General features: G+C 30.4%; 2 protein-coding genes across 2 annotated transcripts; both read right to left on the bottom strand.

The window, feature by feature from the left end:
* Nucleotides 1-1202: 1202 nt before the first annotated feature.
* LOC108732087 (Extracellularly regulated kinase 7) lies at nt 1203-7612 on the bottom strand. Its single transcript, XM_018462722.1, is given in 12 exon segments — nt 1203-2109; nt 2842-2981; nt 3133-3273; nt 3581-3666; nt 3858-3998; nt 4313-4505; nt 4593-4627; nt 4629-4700; nt 5101-5276; nt 5570-5700; nt 5815-6034; nt 7274-7612. Coding segments are annotated over 12 exon segments (2187 nt in total). The 5' UTR covers nt 7496-7612; the 3' UTR covers nt 1203-1479.
* Nucleotides 7613-8550: 938 nt separating this feature from the next.
* On the bottom strand, nt 8551-16378 carry LOC108731918 (aminopeptidase N). The gene is made up of 11 exons (XM_018462475.1): nt 15897-16378; nt 15051-15506; nt 14684-14861; nt 13539-13689; nt 13203-13284; nt 12609-13015; nt 11731-12005; nt 10742-10932; nt 9461-9814; nt 9307-9376; nt 8551-8679 (listed from the first exon to the last, which is right to left on the bottom strand). Exons 1-11 carry the CDS (start codon nt 16376-16378, stop codon nt 8551-8553), a joined length of 2775 nt encoding a protein of 924 aa, XP_018317977.1.
* Nucleotides 16379-17010: the final 632 nt, after the last annotated feature.

The raw sequence follows: 17010 nt of genomic DNA, 5'->3' as shown, positions 1-17010 counted from the left end.
GTTAACTAGCTGCTCCACTGTGCAAATCATTTCTTTTCTGAGAATAGGCGTTTATTATCAATTGCTTCCTCTTTAATAAAAAGACTCTTTCTTTTTTATTAAAATTTTATTCTCACAATACGAATAGCACGTAATAAGTCCGAGCGCTGTCGATCATCGCTGCGCAATGACATTACGACACAAGGTATGATACAATGAGATTTGTACACTAAATCGATGATAGATACCTACTAGTAGTGCGTACGTGCATGTTTATATGCGTGTGTCGTGTACGTGTTCATATATTCACGTCATACAAATAAAATGGCATAGAAAAATATGTATGCTCCGCTGCAGTATGGCCCCACGTGAATCGTATTGTTTACGTCCTAAATTCCTACGTTTTTCGTATTCCCACGGGATAATCACTGCAGTCTTCACGCAATTTCTGCTCTTTATTTCGTTTTTGCTGTTTGTCGAAATGGATGAAGGTATTCCCAATTGCGACGATACTTAAAAAAAAAAAAAAAAGATCTTCCTTTTCCGTAAAAACAAATTTTGATCTCTTATTGTCTTGTTATATGATCTCTTATTGTCGCATTTTCGTTACAGAAAAGGAGAGAAACTGCATTCAAATGCTCGTCTCCCACTTGCCCTTTCGACGTAGTATAAAAAGTAGCTATGGTACGAGGTAGTATTCTTAAAGATCATATTTATTTCCAAACATTGATATTTTATTTGTGTGTTCCTTAGAATGAGGTCGTTTTTGACTGCATAATCTCCGATTATACCCGTGGGAACTCGAAAGCACATTGATATCGTTAATTATGCATCTACTTTGTGTAAAATTTATTTACTCAGGAACCTTGGATCGCGTTCACGTTCGCATGAGGCGACATGCTTCTTGCACGAGGATGAATGAACAAACTTTTAGGATAATTTACGACGACCGCCTGTTTCTTATCGCGGAATTATTAATAAAAATTTTCTTTTACTTTTGCTGTACAATTGTTTGTATTACAGCAAACTATAACACGAATATAAAAAAAGGTTCATTAAATGTGAACTATATATATAATTACTACAAAATGTTGTTTGCATTGCGATAAACTACAAGACGAATATATAAAAAAAACTATCGATAAAATATCAATTATATATATTATTACAAAATAGATCTAGAAGAAATAGAAAAAAATGATATTGCTTAAAAATGTTGCGTGTTTTGTGTCCGTATCGGCTTAATTGTAAGTTGAAAGAGTTTCAACTACAGATTTTTTCCGAATTCCGTCCACATACTCCGCGTGTAAAGATCCCCGAGACGCTCGAGAACATATCATCTTTCTCGCGAAAAAAAATCTCGCTGAAAAGAATTCGTGTGCACGATCGGTTTGAATATTCCGTCTCCATCTGGATCTTCTCGAAAGAAAAGTAAAGCGATCGTCGCATGATTTTCTGATCGTTGTTCTTCATCCTCGGCGAAGCCTACCCGCCGCACACTCACCATCCTATAGTCCCATTACAGAGATCTTTGTAAACCGATTCCGCTATCACGCCATGACTCTGACTGTGGCTGTTCAGAAACCTCGACTTGTTGCACGTCGTCGACGGTCTCTTCTGACCGACGTAGCTGGCGTCGAAGCTGTGCTTCGCGTGTAATCTGTTGCCTTGTCCGCGCGTTGCATTTTTAAAGCAATTGTTGGTTGTCACAGTATCCACGGCGAAAGATTTGTTGACGATGTTATCCCTACCGCGGCAAGAGGTGAGATTTCGCACTTGAGGTTGCTGCTGAGTCAGCAACGGCACCTGATTGAAATAGTTGCGGATGGCTTGTGATTGGTGACCAATACATGGCGATTCTGGACTGCTAACTCCTGTAGTCCTAACGTCCATGGTCCTGACGACAGTCCTTGCAACGTTGCTGGGTTGTTTAATTGTGTTCGGACTGTCGCTGATCCTGATCAGCTTTGTCGGCATCTTTTTAGGCCAATGATTGTCGCCGCGACAATTAGCAGATGCCGAGGTGAAGGGCCTTGGCGCCTGTGTAAAGATTTGCTGCCTGCTGACTCTTCGCGGTTTGATGCGTTGTGCTGTTGCTGTTAATTGGTTTGATCTGCCTCTGAAGCCGTACTGAAATTGAAGAAATTCCATACGCACGATGAAATATCGACACGAATGTATACAGCAGTGTGAATTAATCTTGATGTATAGCTATATCAACAAATTCGACAAAAGTGCAGACTACATACATGATGAAAACTGAAGTTCGATTGTGTATTATACAACTTGAAGAAAATTACAAAAATGGCTAATTTACTAGAATATTTATAATTTCACTGGTCAACACTAGTAATTTGCTCACTTTTGTAATTTTAACCAGTTGTATAATGCACAATTAAACTCCTAAGGTTTATCGACGTGTTTAACCCTGCGATAATGAAATACTTTATTGAAAAGCATTTTATGTCGTGCAACAAAATGATTCGATACAATTAAAATTGCAAATTAACTTATAAAATTTCTTTTATTACTTTGTTGTTATTCAAAATTTATTTATTTCTTTATCGAAATAAAAAATTATCTAAACTATGTTATTTACACGGCACTTGCTATTACGGCGGGGTTAAGAGTTTACTCTCAAACGTGTTTATAGCGTGCATAAATTAATGTCGAATGCAATCTGCTAGGTGATACATAAAATGAGTGGTTACAGTACCTACTAAACGCAAATCCCACACGACATGCAGCCTGTAATAACAAAATTTACCGTTTACCTTCCCATATAAGATGACTCTTAACAAGGAGGCGACAGAGCAAACATGGAGGAGTGTGAGATAAACAAAAAAATAATCTTACACTCACCATAGCCATCTGATCTGATTGAATGGAACGCTGGGATTTCGACAGCTGCTGCTGATTAAAGTAGAAGCAACTTTTTGCCGTTGCTGGGGGTATGTTTCCGTTCGTCAAATTACATGCGTACTGTGTCGCCACGTTCCTAACTGTCAATTGATCACAAATGCAGTGTAATTGGAATTATTTCTTGGAGATTAGTATAATCTCGATGAGTATAATTTCCGATGTTATAGACACATCCATCAATTAATCTCCAGGCTTACTATAAAATTGAAATAATTTTAGTAAGATTCTTACCATTATGCCGGGTATTTGTTAAGGTCTCCTGTGCTGGTGGCTCTATGGAATTGTTTATCATCTGTGTTCTTGTAATGCCTCGTGGAATATTATCGTCTTGAGACGGCCTGATTGTCTTTTTGCTTGGCAATGACGAGCACGCTGAAAAGGAAATAGTTTACAGAAAAATAAACTAAGAATTAATAGCATTAATTAATATTAAAATGCTTGTCAATTTAATTTTATATTACTCCAACTTTGGTTTAGAACTATATTTCAAGACTGACAAATAATCTGCGTATATAGTTTGCTTGAATTAGAAATGAGCTAGAAATTATATAAATTTACAAGAAATATTATTAGGTACGAAAAGCTTTGACCGAATATGGCATTTTCCACTCATGTATGTTTAGAAATTAATAGAATGAGATTGTAGAAGCTGAAATCTCAAATAATATATTCCTCTCACCGACAATCGTGTCACCTTGGCCGATCACCGGGTTTCTGGTTTCCTTCCTAATGCTTTCAGACAATCGCCGCAGCCTGGATTTTGACCTAAAAATACAAAAAACGAAGAAGAAAATTGTTATGAAATATATATCTATTTTTATTAAAATTATTTATAAAATTATTTATAAAATTATTTTATAAAAAAATGGAGAAATCCAATTACATCAAATTTTAATAATACAGCAATCGTTGGGTAAAAGAATAATCGCTGACTGTGTGAATAAATATATGCTCACATATTTTTATGTTTCCGATGTTTTTCGTCCATCATCGCATAGAGCTTATTTCTATATTCGTCGACTGAGAGTTGCACATCGTCACTTAACAACGGTATGACACTGGAGCCTCTTTCCGGTTCGTTTCCTCTCCTGTGAAAACTGTTGAAAAGGGAATTACAATATTTACTTCAATTTACTTTATTTACATAATATATATCAAATATTTTAAATATAATTCAGATATTTCAGTACAAATTTAAAAAAATGATTGTTTTTTTCTCTACACACGTACAGATAATGAATTATAAATATTGATTGTGAGCGAAGAACAATTGAATTAAAGGAAATCCATAGATGATTTTTTTCTCAAAGAAAATAGAAATTTAATTTAATCAAATACAAAATAAATTTAATTTTAAATCTTTTTACATTTTCTGCGATGTTATATTTATTTATTATAAATATATACTCACTCAGCGACATATGGATGTTCTAATGTTTCGACTGCCGTAAACCGTTGCGTGGGGTTGAAGACTATCAAATTGCTGATAAGGTCCAAAGCTTTCTCCGACACTTCTGGCAACAAATCTTTTAAAGTTCTTCTGGGTCTGTTAGGTGTCTTTTCCAATAAATTAGTTCCATAACCGGCACTGACCGATATTAGATCTGAAAGAATTATTGGGAAGGATCCAGTTACTGGTTTTTCATTTTCTCTTTTTTCTTTGTTTCATTAAACAGCTAAAGAAGAATTACCTTCGTCTGTCGGTGGAGGCAAAGTTATCATTATGAAAGAGTGGCTTCCCAAGTAACATTTCGCCGAGAATGCAACCTAAAGACCACATATCTATCCCCTTTGTGTACCTGAAAATATTTATATTGCCATGTGGATGATAGAATTCGATCCTTGCAATATCCAAACTTCGCGTATAAAAGGAATTCTAATTACCTAATTATTAAATTCATACGTACGTTTATAATACAAAAGTTTGGAACAAATACATATAGATACGCGTATTTTTTATAATATTAAACTCTATCATAAATTATTATAAATAAATTATATTTTTATAATATTAAACACTATTATAAATTATATATTTTTTGAAAATAGTTTTTTATTTAAATTAATAACCATCAGTTCGCACAATGAAAACGCGAATAACTCTTTCCGAACAGAAGCAAGTCAAAATGATATTTCAGTTCTGTTACAATTACAAAATTTAATATTGCATTTTATGTTCTATTTTAAATAAACATGTACCTCTTTGAAGCTATCAGAATCTCTGGTGCGCGATACCACCTTGTAGCGACGTAGTCCGTCAAAGTTGGATCACTTCCCGTCTCACCATCACCTTCGCCGATCTGTGTAACCGAGCGTGCCAGACCAAAATCGGCAATCTTACAATGGCATTGCGCATTTAAAAGAATATTGGATGGCTGCAAAGAAAGAATAACTCAAACTCGACATAATGGAGCAGTGTTTAATTTTCTTCATCATGAAAAAATACAACAAATTAAAAATTTGATATGAAAAAGGTAAAAAAATGAAAAAGATTTCACATAAAACATAAAAAAGTATTCTTCAAATTTAGCTCATTTAAAAGTTAATAATTAAAAGTAAAATTAAGATTATATAAAATTTTCTAAAGATATTTTTTTTTTAGTGTAAAAATTATATTAATTAACTGGACTTTTTAAGCACACTTTTAAATCATAAGACTCAATGTCACCTTCAAGTCTCGGTGGATAACGTTGCCTGAGTGTATGTATTTGATCGCCTTAAAAAGTTGGTACATAATGAAGACCTTATGGATGTCCTTGAGGATGTTGCCCCGCTTAATGACGTTGTGGAGATCGGTTTCTGGGGAAACGGGCCGAAACGTGTTTCAGGCCAAAAGTCTGAGAATCGGCGCACATGGCGTGACCTTCGTATGCGTATGTGTGCGAATTCTTCTTCGGACCGGGTAAAACTCACCCATGTACTCGAAAACGAGGTAAATGTCCCGATCGTTGTCCGCCTTATGCAGTCCAATCAGCTTTATAATGTTCTCGTGATTGGCGAACGACAGTAAGAACATAATCTCGCGAAACGTACGCTGCGCATCCGTCTGATTTCTGAAGGCGTCGAAGATCTTCTTCACCGCTACGGTATCCTTCCTTTTCTTTTCGATTGCCTTCCATACTATACCATAAGCCTGTATAAAAATGAAGAATTAAATAATGTTATTGTCATTGTTATAGAAAATCTATAAAGGAAATAAGAAATTTTTTAACTGTTGTCCTCGCATATATTTCTTATTAAAAAATTATAATTACTCAATAAATTCTTAACAATATTTAAACAAATGTATATTAATATAAATAAGGATTATATACAAAATTGTTTTATATGTGATCGATACGTTTTCTATTTCACTTTTACTGATTCGAATTATCTCGATGCCGTAAAATAAGAATAAAAAATATCAAATGCAATGTATAAGTTATTGCATAAATTTGCGTTATTATGATGTAAATGAGATTGCAACCTATCATCAGATACAAATTATGTAAATATACGTCTAACAAAAATTGACTTGCGGTACCACAATCCGTTTGCCATCGTTGCGACGGCGACGTTATCGATTGTCTCCAACTTTATTTTCCTGAGGTAGATAATCACGACGATTATTGACATCTTCTTCAAAAAGAAAATGTTGGAAAACGTTGATATAATAAAATTTTTTGACGTATAAATTTTATCCTGTATATAATACCAATATACATACTATATGATTTCGTTTCTTCTTATCAAGATTTTATTATCTTACGTTTTATTACGTTAAATGTTTTATTATCTTATTGTTATCAAGATAGCAATAAGATTATGTAAAAAAATAATTTTAATAAAAATAAATTAAAAAGTATAAAATAATCGACAAAATATTACATATAAAGCAATTGTAAAAAAATTATTGAGATAGATTTGATAACAAAAAAATCGGTTGATTTCTGAAAAGAAAACTAAAATATTAAATGACATGAAAATCTCGAATTTATTATATTTTTTTATTATTAATATATAGTTTTTATTATTAATATATAGTTTTTATTTATTAATATATAGTTTACATTCCGTCAAATTGTATATACTTATCATATACTTATCATAATTAAAACTTTTATGTTTATCTGAAACAACCGCGGGTATCTTACAATTTCATATTCTGTAATTTATATATAATTAACAAATAACACGACGTAATACCTGAATAAAATAATGTATGACTTTTGACAAAATTACAATTAATTTAGACGAGCATATTTTACATGTCTGTCAATCCACGTATTTTTATTTCACATGGGGGATAAAGGTATTCGAAATTAACTCGCTTCCACGTCGTGCGCAAAATTATCCTATACGCCAGAATAAACGGGGAGGATAACGTTATTACCCCTTTGCCGAGACGTCGCACAATGTCGTATTGTTTGTTGATATGTGCATCAATCTCGGAGACCTTCTCCGTAGCCTTTTTCCCCGACATTGTCGCAGCAGCGGCGCCGTCGACGGAACCCTCAGGTCGTTGAAGACGTAGTCCCGGAACGAGGGAGAGTCTTCGCACGTGAGAGAGTCTTTCGGGCGGACGCGGAGACAAGTGCGAGCCGTCGCGGTGCATTCACATCTTCGTGTATCAAACGTGCGACCCTCGGTCGAGGAAATTTTTTTCACGCGACCCTCGGCACGACAATGCGTGTCTTTGTTTACGGAATTGATGGCAGTTGCCGAGGCGACCGTGTCCACGGTTGCCAGCGATGTCGCCTGCATAGATATACATATGTATATTGGATATACATATATGTATATTGCACATTGCCGTGAGCGAGACGTTCGTCGAAGAACACATTAGAAATGTGGAAAAAAAATTAAGATTAAAAATTAATAATGATAAATATATAATACTTTTTTTCTTTCTCTTGTTTCACAGTTTTAGTGTTACATTTTATGTAAAAACTTACATTTTTATCTTAGACTTTAAAAAGTGGCACGATAGAGAAACTCATGTTATAAATAGGTAAATAAATTTTTTATAAACTGTATAAAAATGTAGCGCATTATACATATTAATATATTTTTCTTATTAAGAGAAAATTTTGCTCTTTGTCTGCATTTATTTTATTGTTATTTGTTTTCTTTTTATTGTCTAAATTTATATTTGTGCTTAGTACAAAACATAGCTATTCTTTTCGTAGAGATATTAAAATCTACTGTAGGTTTTTGAATGCGCGGGTGTGTGTATTTCACTCGATCTTGATCAAGTTATTTTAATGATTTAATTATATATATATATTTAATAGTTTAAAGAAAGATGTTTCTCAAATTTTTCTGTGTATTGAATGTATAATATATATTTCAGAATTACTACATTTATAAAAATATTTTACAAAATAACATCAGAGAGTGTCTAATATTATATAGTATTACATAAATCATTTGTAAATTATGGAATCTCAATATGTGTCATAAAAGATTTTATTAATAGTTTGCATGCTATTAATAAAATATTAAAATATTACAAAAACATTGAAAATATTAGAAACAATTAAAGACAGATAAAAAATTATTCACAAGATGGTAATAATATATAAAAATAATATTTTTAGAAAGTTCTGTAAGTAAATATATATATTTAAACAACATATCTTCTTTTGGATGATCGAATCAGTCCGATCCCTATTGTTTAAATTGCCTGTGAAATGTGTCTATGTTAGCCTTGAGCATATCTATATGTTTTTGTATCATTTCTTCAATTTTATTCCAAATTCTAAAATCTCGAATATTATTTTTAGCAAATTCATTTACCTGAAATAGATTAAATTCGAGAAGTTTAATAATTAATAGTTTATTCTTATGTTTCATAATTTTCGATAAAATATAGTTTTTAACTTAACATAACTTTAACAAATAAATGTATACACATATGTTAAGCATAAATAATATATTTATCTTAATTGTTAATTGCTGAAGTATACATATATATCATATATACTATAAAAGATTGCCTTTTATACTATATATATACATATCTTTTGGACATGTACACATGTATATTCGAAAGAATTAATTAAATAATTAATTTATAATTTGATGATTTTCTAAAAATTTTCTTAACATTTTTCGATTATCATCGGTCTATATTAAATTTGTTAATTATAAAAATTTAACTTATTGTTTAATGCACAAGCATTATCTGATTTTAGAAAATGATTTATCTCAAAAATGCAAATACTTAATTTAAAAATACAAACATAATTATCTGTTAATATTAATTGACTTATCTAAAGTTGCGTTAAATTATATAATACTTCCGCATGACAAACAATTTTCATTTAAATCGGGCTATATATTATACAGTTACAACATTATTTTGATAGTCAAAATAAATATGCAAATATAAATAAATATATAAATCCAGAATCATAAAATTACCATATAAATTTGTTGATGAGAATAAACATTTGAAAGAATAATTGTTACTAATGCAGTTATAGTCATTGACCTATAAAACAAAATAACACATTTTTTTATTAAGAAAATTTTACAATTAAGAAGACAGTATATATTTACCACGAGCTGTTATTACCTAGGTTTTATAGTCTTAAAATGGTTTAATATGTAGTTAAGGATCAAATTGTTGTGCGAATGATTCTCGAGAATACACAGGATGGCAAAATAATGTTCCTTTTCGTTAAAAAATTTCCTGAATGTCATAATATGTAAGAAGTCAATAATGATTTTAGAATCTTCAGTGCAACTTAATCCTTTCAACAAGAGTTTTATAAATTGTTCCCTCGTTAGATATTCCTTTAAATTGTTTTTAAATTTTTGTCTTTTTAGATATTTACGTTGATATAATTTCAATGTTTCATGCCAAGTAGTGTTATTGGCTGTCATCAAACCAACACAGTACATAAATTTTTGCTTCCATCTTGGAAATCTAAAATATATGTATATGTCTATCAAGAAATGATACATACATTCCATACATATAGCGGACTTTTTATCGAGATTCGTATTTTTATATTCTTTTATTAATTAAGTAATTACTACTTCGTAAAATTAAATTTCCGTTCTGAGTTACTCTTCTACTCTATATCTTATAATATTTGCCACATCAGTACATGGTTATGTTACAGTGAAAACATAAATAAAAGAAAATCGGTTATGATGCTCGTCAATTTATTGGATATTTCACTTATACTCAACGATATAATATCCATTAGGCGTTCAACAAAAAAAGCACTTTTGTACCTGCGTGGTAAAGATTCTTTTGATATAATTAATTTTTTATCTTAATTCCTTACGGATCTAAATGTATAATCCAATTATATTAAAGAATCTCACACACAGTCCACAATAAGTCATTAGTAATAAATCAGAAGTCAGAAGCTAGAAATCATAATCAATTATTCTTTTCACATTCGACTATGACTAGGTACACGGCTCGATTTACGTCGAAGTAATAACATCGATGTTATGAAACTGGTCAATCACAGTCATTCCATTCTTCAGAGGAATAATTATGATTGCCAACTTCATAACATCGATGTTATAACTTTGTAAATCGAGCCATGTACAATAAACATAGTATATGATTGTCAATTTCTAGCTTTTGACTTCTGATTTATTACTAATGGCTTATTGTAGAATATGCCTTACAGTAATTGCAAAGTGCTTTTCCTGCTGCTATTCTGTGAATTACCTTATTTGAATAAGAATAGCGATTGAAGGGAAACAATAAAGAAAATATTTGATATCGACGATTTTAAGAAATAAAGAATATCAACTATATATCCATGTGCATGAGGGCATATTATGCAACAGAAACAATTTACGAAAAAGTCGTGATCATAAAAAAAATTACTTGTAAACATTAGGATTCATGACATGTTCGTTTAATTTGATGACTGCCTCATTCCTGCAATATTGGTCACCGAGAGTACATGCCCATTTTATGGTATCTAGCCTTGCCAGTTTTATCATATCGTCATCATGAGAACTTTCTGAGAAGCCTATTTTCTGAAGAAAACTGCCAAGGAGTGATGTTATGGTTGTCTAAGAATCATCAAATTATGTATTCGTTTTATATTGATTTAGTAGTAATTGTAAAAATATACATTTTGCTTTATTAACATTGGGTTGAGTAAAACGTAACTTCGCATTTTTAAGTGACATTCAAATCTAAAAATACGAAGTTTTTTTTACTCATTACCAATTTACATTCGCATTACATGAAAATCATCGAATATACCTGTAATTTTTACTAATTGTAAGAGAAGAAAGGGATGATCAGATTGATAAAACCCGATCTACAATTGCGTAAACGTAGCTATAGTTGTAAGAACTGATCAATTACAATTGAATACCAGGAAAATATCCAACTGTGATTGAAGAATTCTACAACTACGACTATTTATAACTATACGTTTACGGCATTGTAGGTCAGGCTTAATACTACAAAATACATATGTCTTTATCCCAAGTCCTGGGTAGGAAAAGAAAGGCTGTGAAAGGCTGTGAAAAGATACGGCTGTGAAATAGACTATAAGCTATAGAAAATAGAATAAGTAGTGCAAGAACATAGTAAGATAAGGTTGACTGAGATAAGTGTAATGTGATGTAAATGCGGCAATGATAAAAATAAAGATAAAGGTATAAAAGATAAAGATAGAAAGTAAATAGTAAATAGTTAAATAGAAAATAGTTAAATAAGAGCGTATGAAGTATGGAAGGATGAATGAGGTAAGAATTTATTGTGAACCAAGTCCCCTTCTTGGCTATGTAATGCTGAAGTGTAATAAAATCTATTCTATTCATATATGTTTATCCCTTTTACGACATCTATTAATCTACCTTGATAGGTGCTGCCTCTGGCAGAAAAAAATATTTCCACAATCGTTGTATAATTGGGAACATTGAATGCCATACCACAATATCTTCCTCTCGACTTAGATATTTTATAAGACTAACGAAGACGGATCCATTTATTTGTTCATTCAGCACAGAGGCAAATAAATCGCTGATGACTTGAGCACGATTAAGAAAGTGTATATTCGTGTAATTCTCAAAATTTAAGTAATATGAAATTTTTTTCCAATTAGAAATATCATAAGTGACACGATAGTATCCTGTCAAATTATTCGTTATACTTATTACAAAGTTTTTTTTTAAATTAAATCTATTGAAATATACAGTCCCGGCCAAAACTTTGGAAAATGATGTTTCATCAAATTGTAACTTTTTAAAGTAAGACAAAGATATTGTCAAAAATATCAACTTTTAATTTCATGTAATTTAAGAACATGTCGCAGACAGAAAATTCAAACGCGGATTTAAAGCTCTATTTTTGCCCTTCAAAATGTGTGGTCGAAGACTTCTCTATAATTTTCTTTTATCGAGATATTTAACATTTCGTAAAATGTGAGAAAATCGTAAGTGTTTTCGAACTTATATGGCTAGGACTGTATCTTCAAATATTGAAAGCTTGTGTTTTCTCAATACAACAAATAAATTTAATACTTGCAAATATTACAAATAAGTATAAAAATTATGGATTAAAGATAGTTTTACATTAATTAACATTTGGCAACGTTTCAGAAAATTTAATTATATGAATCTCCTTTAAGCTTTTATAAATAAATTATTAAAAGATATGTGTAAAGTAGAATGATGTAAAACCTTCGTTACAATAAAACAAAATATAAAAAATAAATTCATTGAAGCATACTTACCAATTTGTTGTATATTGACAATAATCCAATCTTCTGGATTAGGGATATAGTACGAAATAATTTCATCTGGTCGTAAGAATATGGTGGGTACAGTACTGGAAAAATTCGGATTGGACCTCGTAGCGAAAGTTATGGGTATCCACCATTTATTAGTACACGTATTATTAATACATGTATTATTAAAACATTCATTACTTTTTTGTTTGTAAATACATTTTTGAGATAATGATATTGCGTTATTATCTTCGTTGTAAATCCACCGCACATCCACCTCAGGATAACCGTTTTGGTTTATCCATGTATCCATCACTTCCTTTATTCTGTAATGGCTGTTAGGGACATCAGATACATCGAGAGCACTTTGAATGGCGATCCACAAATCATCCGGAGTGGTCGAACTATATTGACTAATTTTGAAAAATGATACATTGTAGTAACTAAATTGAATAGTAATGTGATATTGGTTACCTAAGTTCATGTTTCTGATGAAATACAATACTTCTCAACATGAATACAAGGAATATTATTATACTTATGATATTTAATAATGTAATAAATAGTAATTACATGTGTTAGACTATTATACACACTTACTGGTTGGCCAAATACGTGATGAGACCCTTTTGGAATACCTTATCAGTAACTATATGATGTAACATGCGTAATAAAACTGGAGCTACAATAATACATTGTACAATAAAACATCAATTAACATTTAAAGTAGATACGTTTAAAGTACAAAATTAAAGTTTAAAATATAAAATTGAGATCCAATGTAAGCATATAATACTTTACATACGTATAAATATGTATTGTGCGAAAAGAAGATTTTATTTGCTTTAGTCTTCTGTTTTATCTTTTTTGTGCTACATATATGTTGAGACGTCTATGAATAATATAATTTTATTGTGCATATTTACTCAATCTTACCTTTTCCATAAAATTCCATAGAATATTGCGACATATCGTCAAAAGTACTGTTCGGTATCAATGTGACAGAGTTCAATGAGCCAACATCTATCCTACAAGTTTGTAAGGTCCAAATCACAAAAAGATCCATAATTCGCCAATCTTCAAAAATCTAAAGGAAAAAAATGCTTTGATGTGACTCAATATTAAAAATTTAAAGAAAGCTCTTGCATTAGAAATTAAAAAAAAATCGTTTGCCGTCACTTCAACTTCGTTATTTTGTTTTTTCATAATACCTACAAATTTTATTATTATTTTCATGTTAAATCGTCATCAAGGCAAACATATTTAGTTTAATTATTTCTGAAAATGTTGGAAGTTACTTAATATAAAAATAAATTCAAGATATAAAAACCTACAATGTTGAATTTTATTATTTTATTAAATGTTGATTGCAATAGAGAATAAAATTCTAACGAAATTGCATTATTCTTACTATTCCTATATATGTAGATAATATTTAAACATAAAAAATTAAAATAGGAAATCTTTAATACAATAAATATAAAAAACAGAACATATTAACCCTAACAATGTACATTGGGGTACCAAAGATCCCAATGCAATTTGCTAAATCGAGATTTTTTTCGTGTTTCTGAACTTTTCTTTTTCTTGGAACCTATATATCTCGAAGCTTCTTAATTGACTTTTGTACATTATAGATTTATTTCTTAATTAATTCTCTCTATTGAAAAAAAAAATTAATTGAAATATATTTACTTTTACAGAAGTTACAGTAACAAATATGGATGGGGTCTCAGGGACCTGAGTATGTATAGCTAGGATTAACTTTCAATATGAATTTATATTAAAATATCTTTATATCTATTTATTTGTATAACTATTATAAATATTATAGTTACAACTTTTATGGAATTCTAATTAAATAATGAGCTACTATTATGTATTCAGTAACATCTCTCTCTCTCTCTTTCTCTCTCTCTCTTGATATATAAATTTTATAAAAATATTTTATTAATTTTATTTAATTAAAATTATCTTTCTCTCTCTTTCTCTCTCTCTTAATTTAAAATATATTTCAAGTTCTTTATTTTTCAATAAGCCATCTTTTATTATATGTATATACATTATAAATATTAAATAACCTTGGCGATGATGTACAATTCTAAAAAAGTAGCAAATCCCTCTTTTAACCATAGGTAAGACCAAGTTGGAGTAACCAAATTAAACCATTGATGTACAAGTTCAAATGTTACTATATTTGCTACTTTTATTTTCTCATATATTGAATGTTTATTATCATTATAGATAGCATCAAATTCACTGAAACATAGAATAATATAATTATGTAAAATACTCCTATCATAAATATGTAGTCTATAACGTATTCCTGAGTAATTACATTATTCATAATTCTGTTTTTTTTAATTACTAAATTTTGAATATTAATAAAAACGTTTGCTAACTTTAATAGTTTCATTATAACTTCTTTTTAATTAAAATGTATATTACTTGTAAGTGATGAGTCCCCAATTTTCCATACCAACAACTGGAAAATTCGATATCAAAACATGATCTATTTTCTGTACCTCCTGGGATCTGTTGGTATACTGAGTCATAAAAGGTATGACTTTTTCAGCAATATTGTAAATGAATGTTACTTTCGATAACAAAGATGAACTGTACCATACATTGATAGTCTGATTATAGTTAGAACGATGATAAAAATCACATTTAGGGATTACAACAATCGCCACAAGATAAGTGGACATTTGAGGAGTGGAGGCAAAACGTGTTTGTATCATGTCATCTTTTCCCATCACTTGCTCTTTCATTTTCCCATTTGACAATACCAAGTATTTCTGATGATGCATTACATGGATGTCGAAGATGGCTTTCAACTCTGGCTCGTCCCAACACGGAAACACTTCCCTGGCTCCATTCAGTTCGAAATATGTTGCAGCCATTCTACAATTTAACTCTAGTTATACACAATGGGGCCTCAGAAACCCCAGTGCAATTTGCTAAATCGAGATATTTTTATGTTTCTGAACTTTTTTTTGAACCTATATATATATTTCGAAGTTCCTTAATTCTATCGACTTTTATACATCATGGACTTATTCATTCCTTAATTAATTCTCCATCGATTAAAAAAAAAATTAATTAAAATATGTCCATTTTTACGGAAATTACGGTAACAAATACGAATAAGGTCCCAGAGACCCGAATGTGTATATCAAGGGTAAAAAAAATGTATAGCTAGGGTTAATAAAATATCTTAAATGACGGCAAATTTTCTGCTCATGTCAGATTTACATTGTAAAATATATTTTTCATATTTTAATATTAACTTACGTGCCGTTTTTTTTATCTTCTTCATTTGTGTACGGAAATTTCATAAAACCTCTTACAAGATTAGTCTCAAATATAATACCAGAAAATTTCATGTTAAGTGTGTGAGCGCCAGGCCATAATGTATTCTCGAAATGAAGTATTAAAATATTCGTTACATTGTCATAAGAATGTTTTATTGGTTTAAAAAATGTATAAGACTTGTGTTCAAACAATGTTGTCTCCATTTCTTTTATTTCTAATCCTCTTGAATGTAAGCTTATGTTTTTCGTTGCATAATAAATTAGGATTTCGATGATAGATTCACCATAAAAGACAGGGTCGATTTCCTCGAGATACGGTATTATCAAATTAATCTTATAATAAAATGGTATCGTGTTGTTCGGTAAACGAATAATTTTCAAATTATCATTGGAACAAATGACCGTGTTTATGGTCAGTATTATACCGAAACTTATTATTAATAACAACCTTAGGAATCTCATGACGATACTTGTTTTACGTACCTGCGATTTTTAATTAAAAAGGAAACAAATAATTATAATAAAATTCCGTCCAAAATTGTTATAATATAATATTAATTTTAAACATAAAAATAGAAAGAGTAGGAAAAATAATTTTACCAATTTTTATTAATAGAATCATTTATATGTATATGTATCTTTAACAAAGAAATAAACTATTTAATTATTGTTATTTTTAACTTACTTTGTATATCCGCGTACAGATTGAAACACAATTGATTCGTAAGAATTACAGTTTAATTATTATAGTTATCGATACGAGAGACGAGTACCATTATAATATATTATTAGCCGTTAATATATATGACTTTGATGTTCTAGAAAGATCCTTATTTAGTACATCAATATCTTTATACATCTATAACTGTTATTATAAATATGTTGTGTATGTTATAAGGTCGTGTCAAGATATAGGGTGTCTCGTATATAATAATTGCATCAGCTACCTGGGCTGGTGGAACAGATTAAGGCTACGTTTACACTGTGCATTTAGGCCGCGGCTATACAATAGACGTCCTTGTTTATCCTGTATATTAAACAAGGACACCTATTGTATAGGCCGCGGCCTAAATGCACGGTGTAAACGTAGCCAT

Source organism: Mycetomoellerius zeteki, unplaced genomic scaffold (genome assembly GCF_001594055.1).
Source record: "Mycetomoellerius zeteki isolate Tzet28-1 unplaced genomic scaffold, Tzet1.0 scaffold145, whole genome shotgun sequence".
NCBI classification, from domain to species: Eukaryota; Metazoa; Arthropoda; class Insecta; order Hymenoptera; family Formicidae; genus Mycetomoellerius; species Mycetomoellerius zeteki.
The sequence above is the reverse complement of the archived record's forward strand: the minus strand, read 5'-3'. Positions and strand labels throughout refer to the sequence as shown.

What these genes read in the sequence shown, in the direction of transcription:
- LOC108731918 (XM_018462475.1), bottom strand. Translation starts at nt 16,378, where the DNA reads ATGAGATTCCTAAGGTTGTTATTAATAATAAGTTTCGGTATAATACTG. An exon ending in GAAGATAAAAAAAACGGCAC is followed by an intron (nt 15,507 to 15,896) that starts GTAAGTTAATAT and finishes GTTAAATTGTAG; the next exon opens with AATGGCTGCAACATATTTCG. An exon ending in TGTCAATATACAACAAATTG is followed by an intron (nt 12,006 to 12,608) that starts GTAAGTATGCTT and finishes ATAATTTGACAG; the next exon opens with GATACTATCGTGTCACTTAT.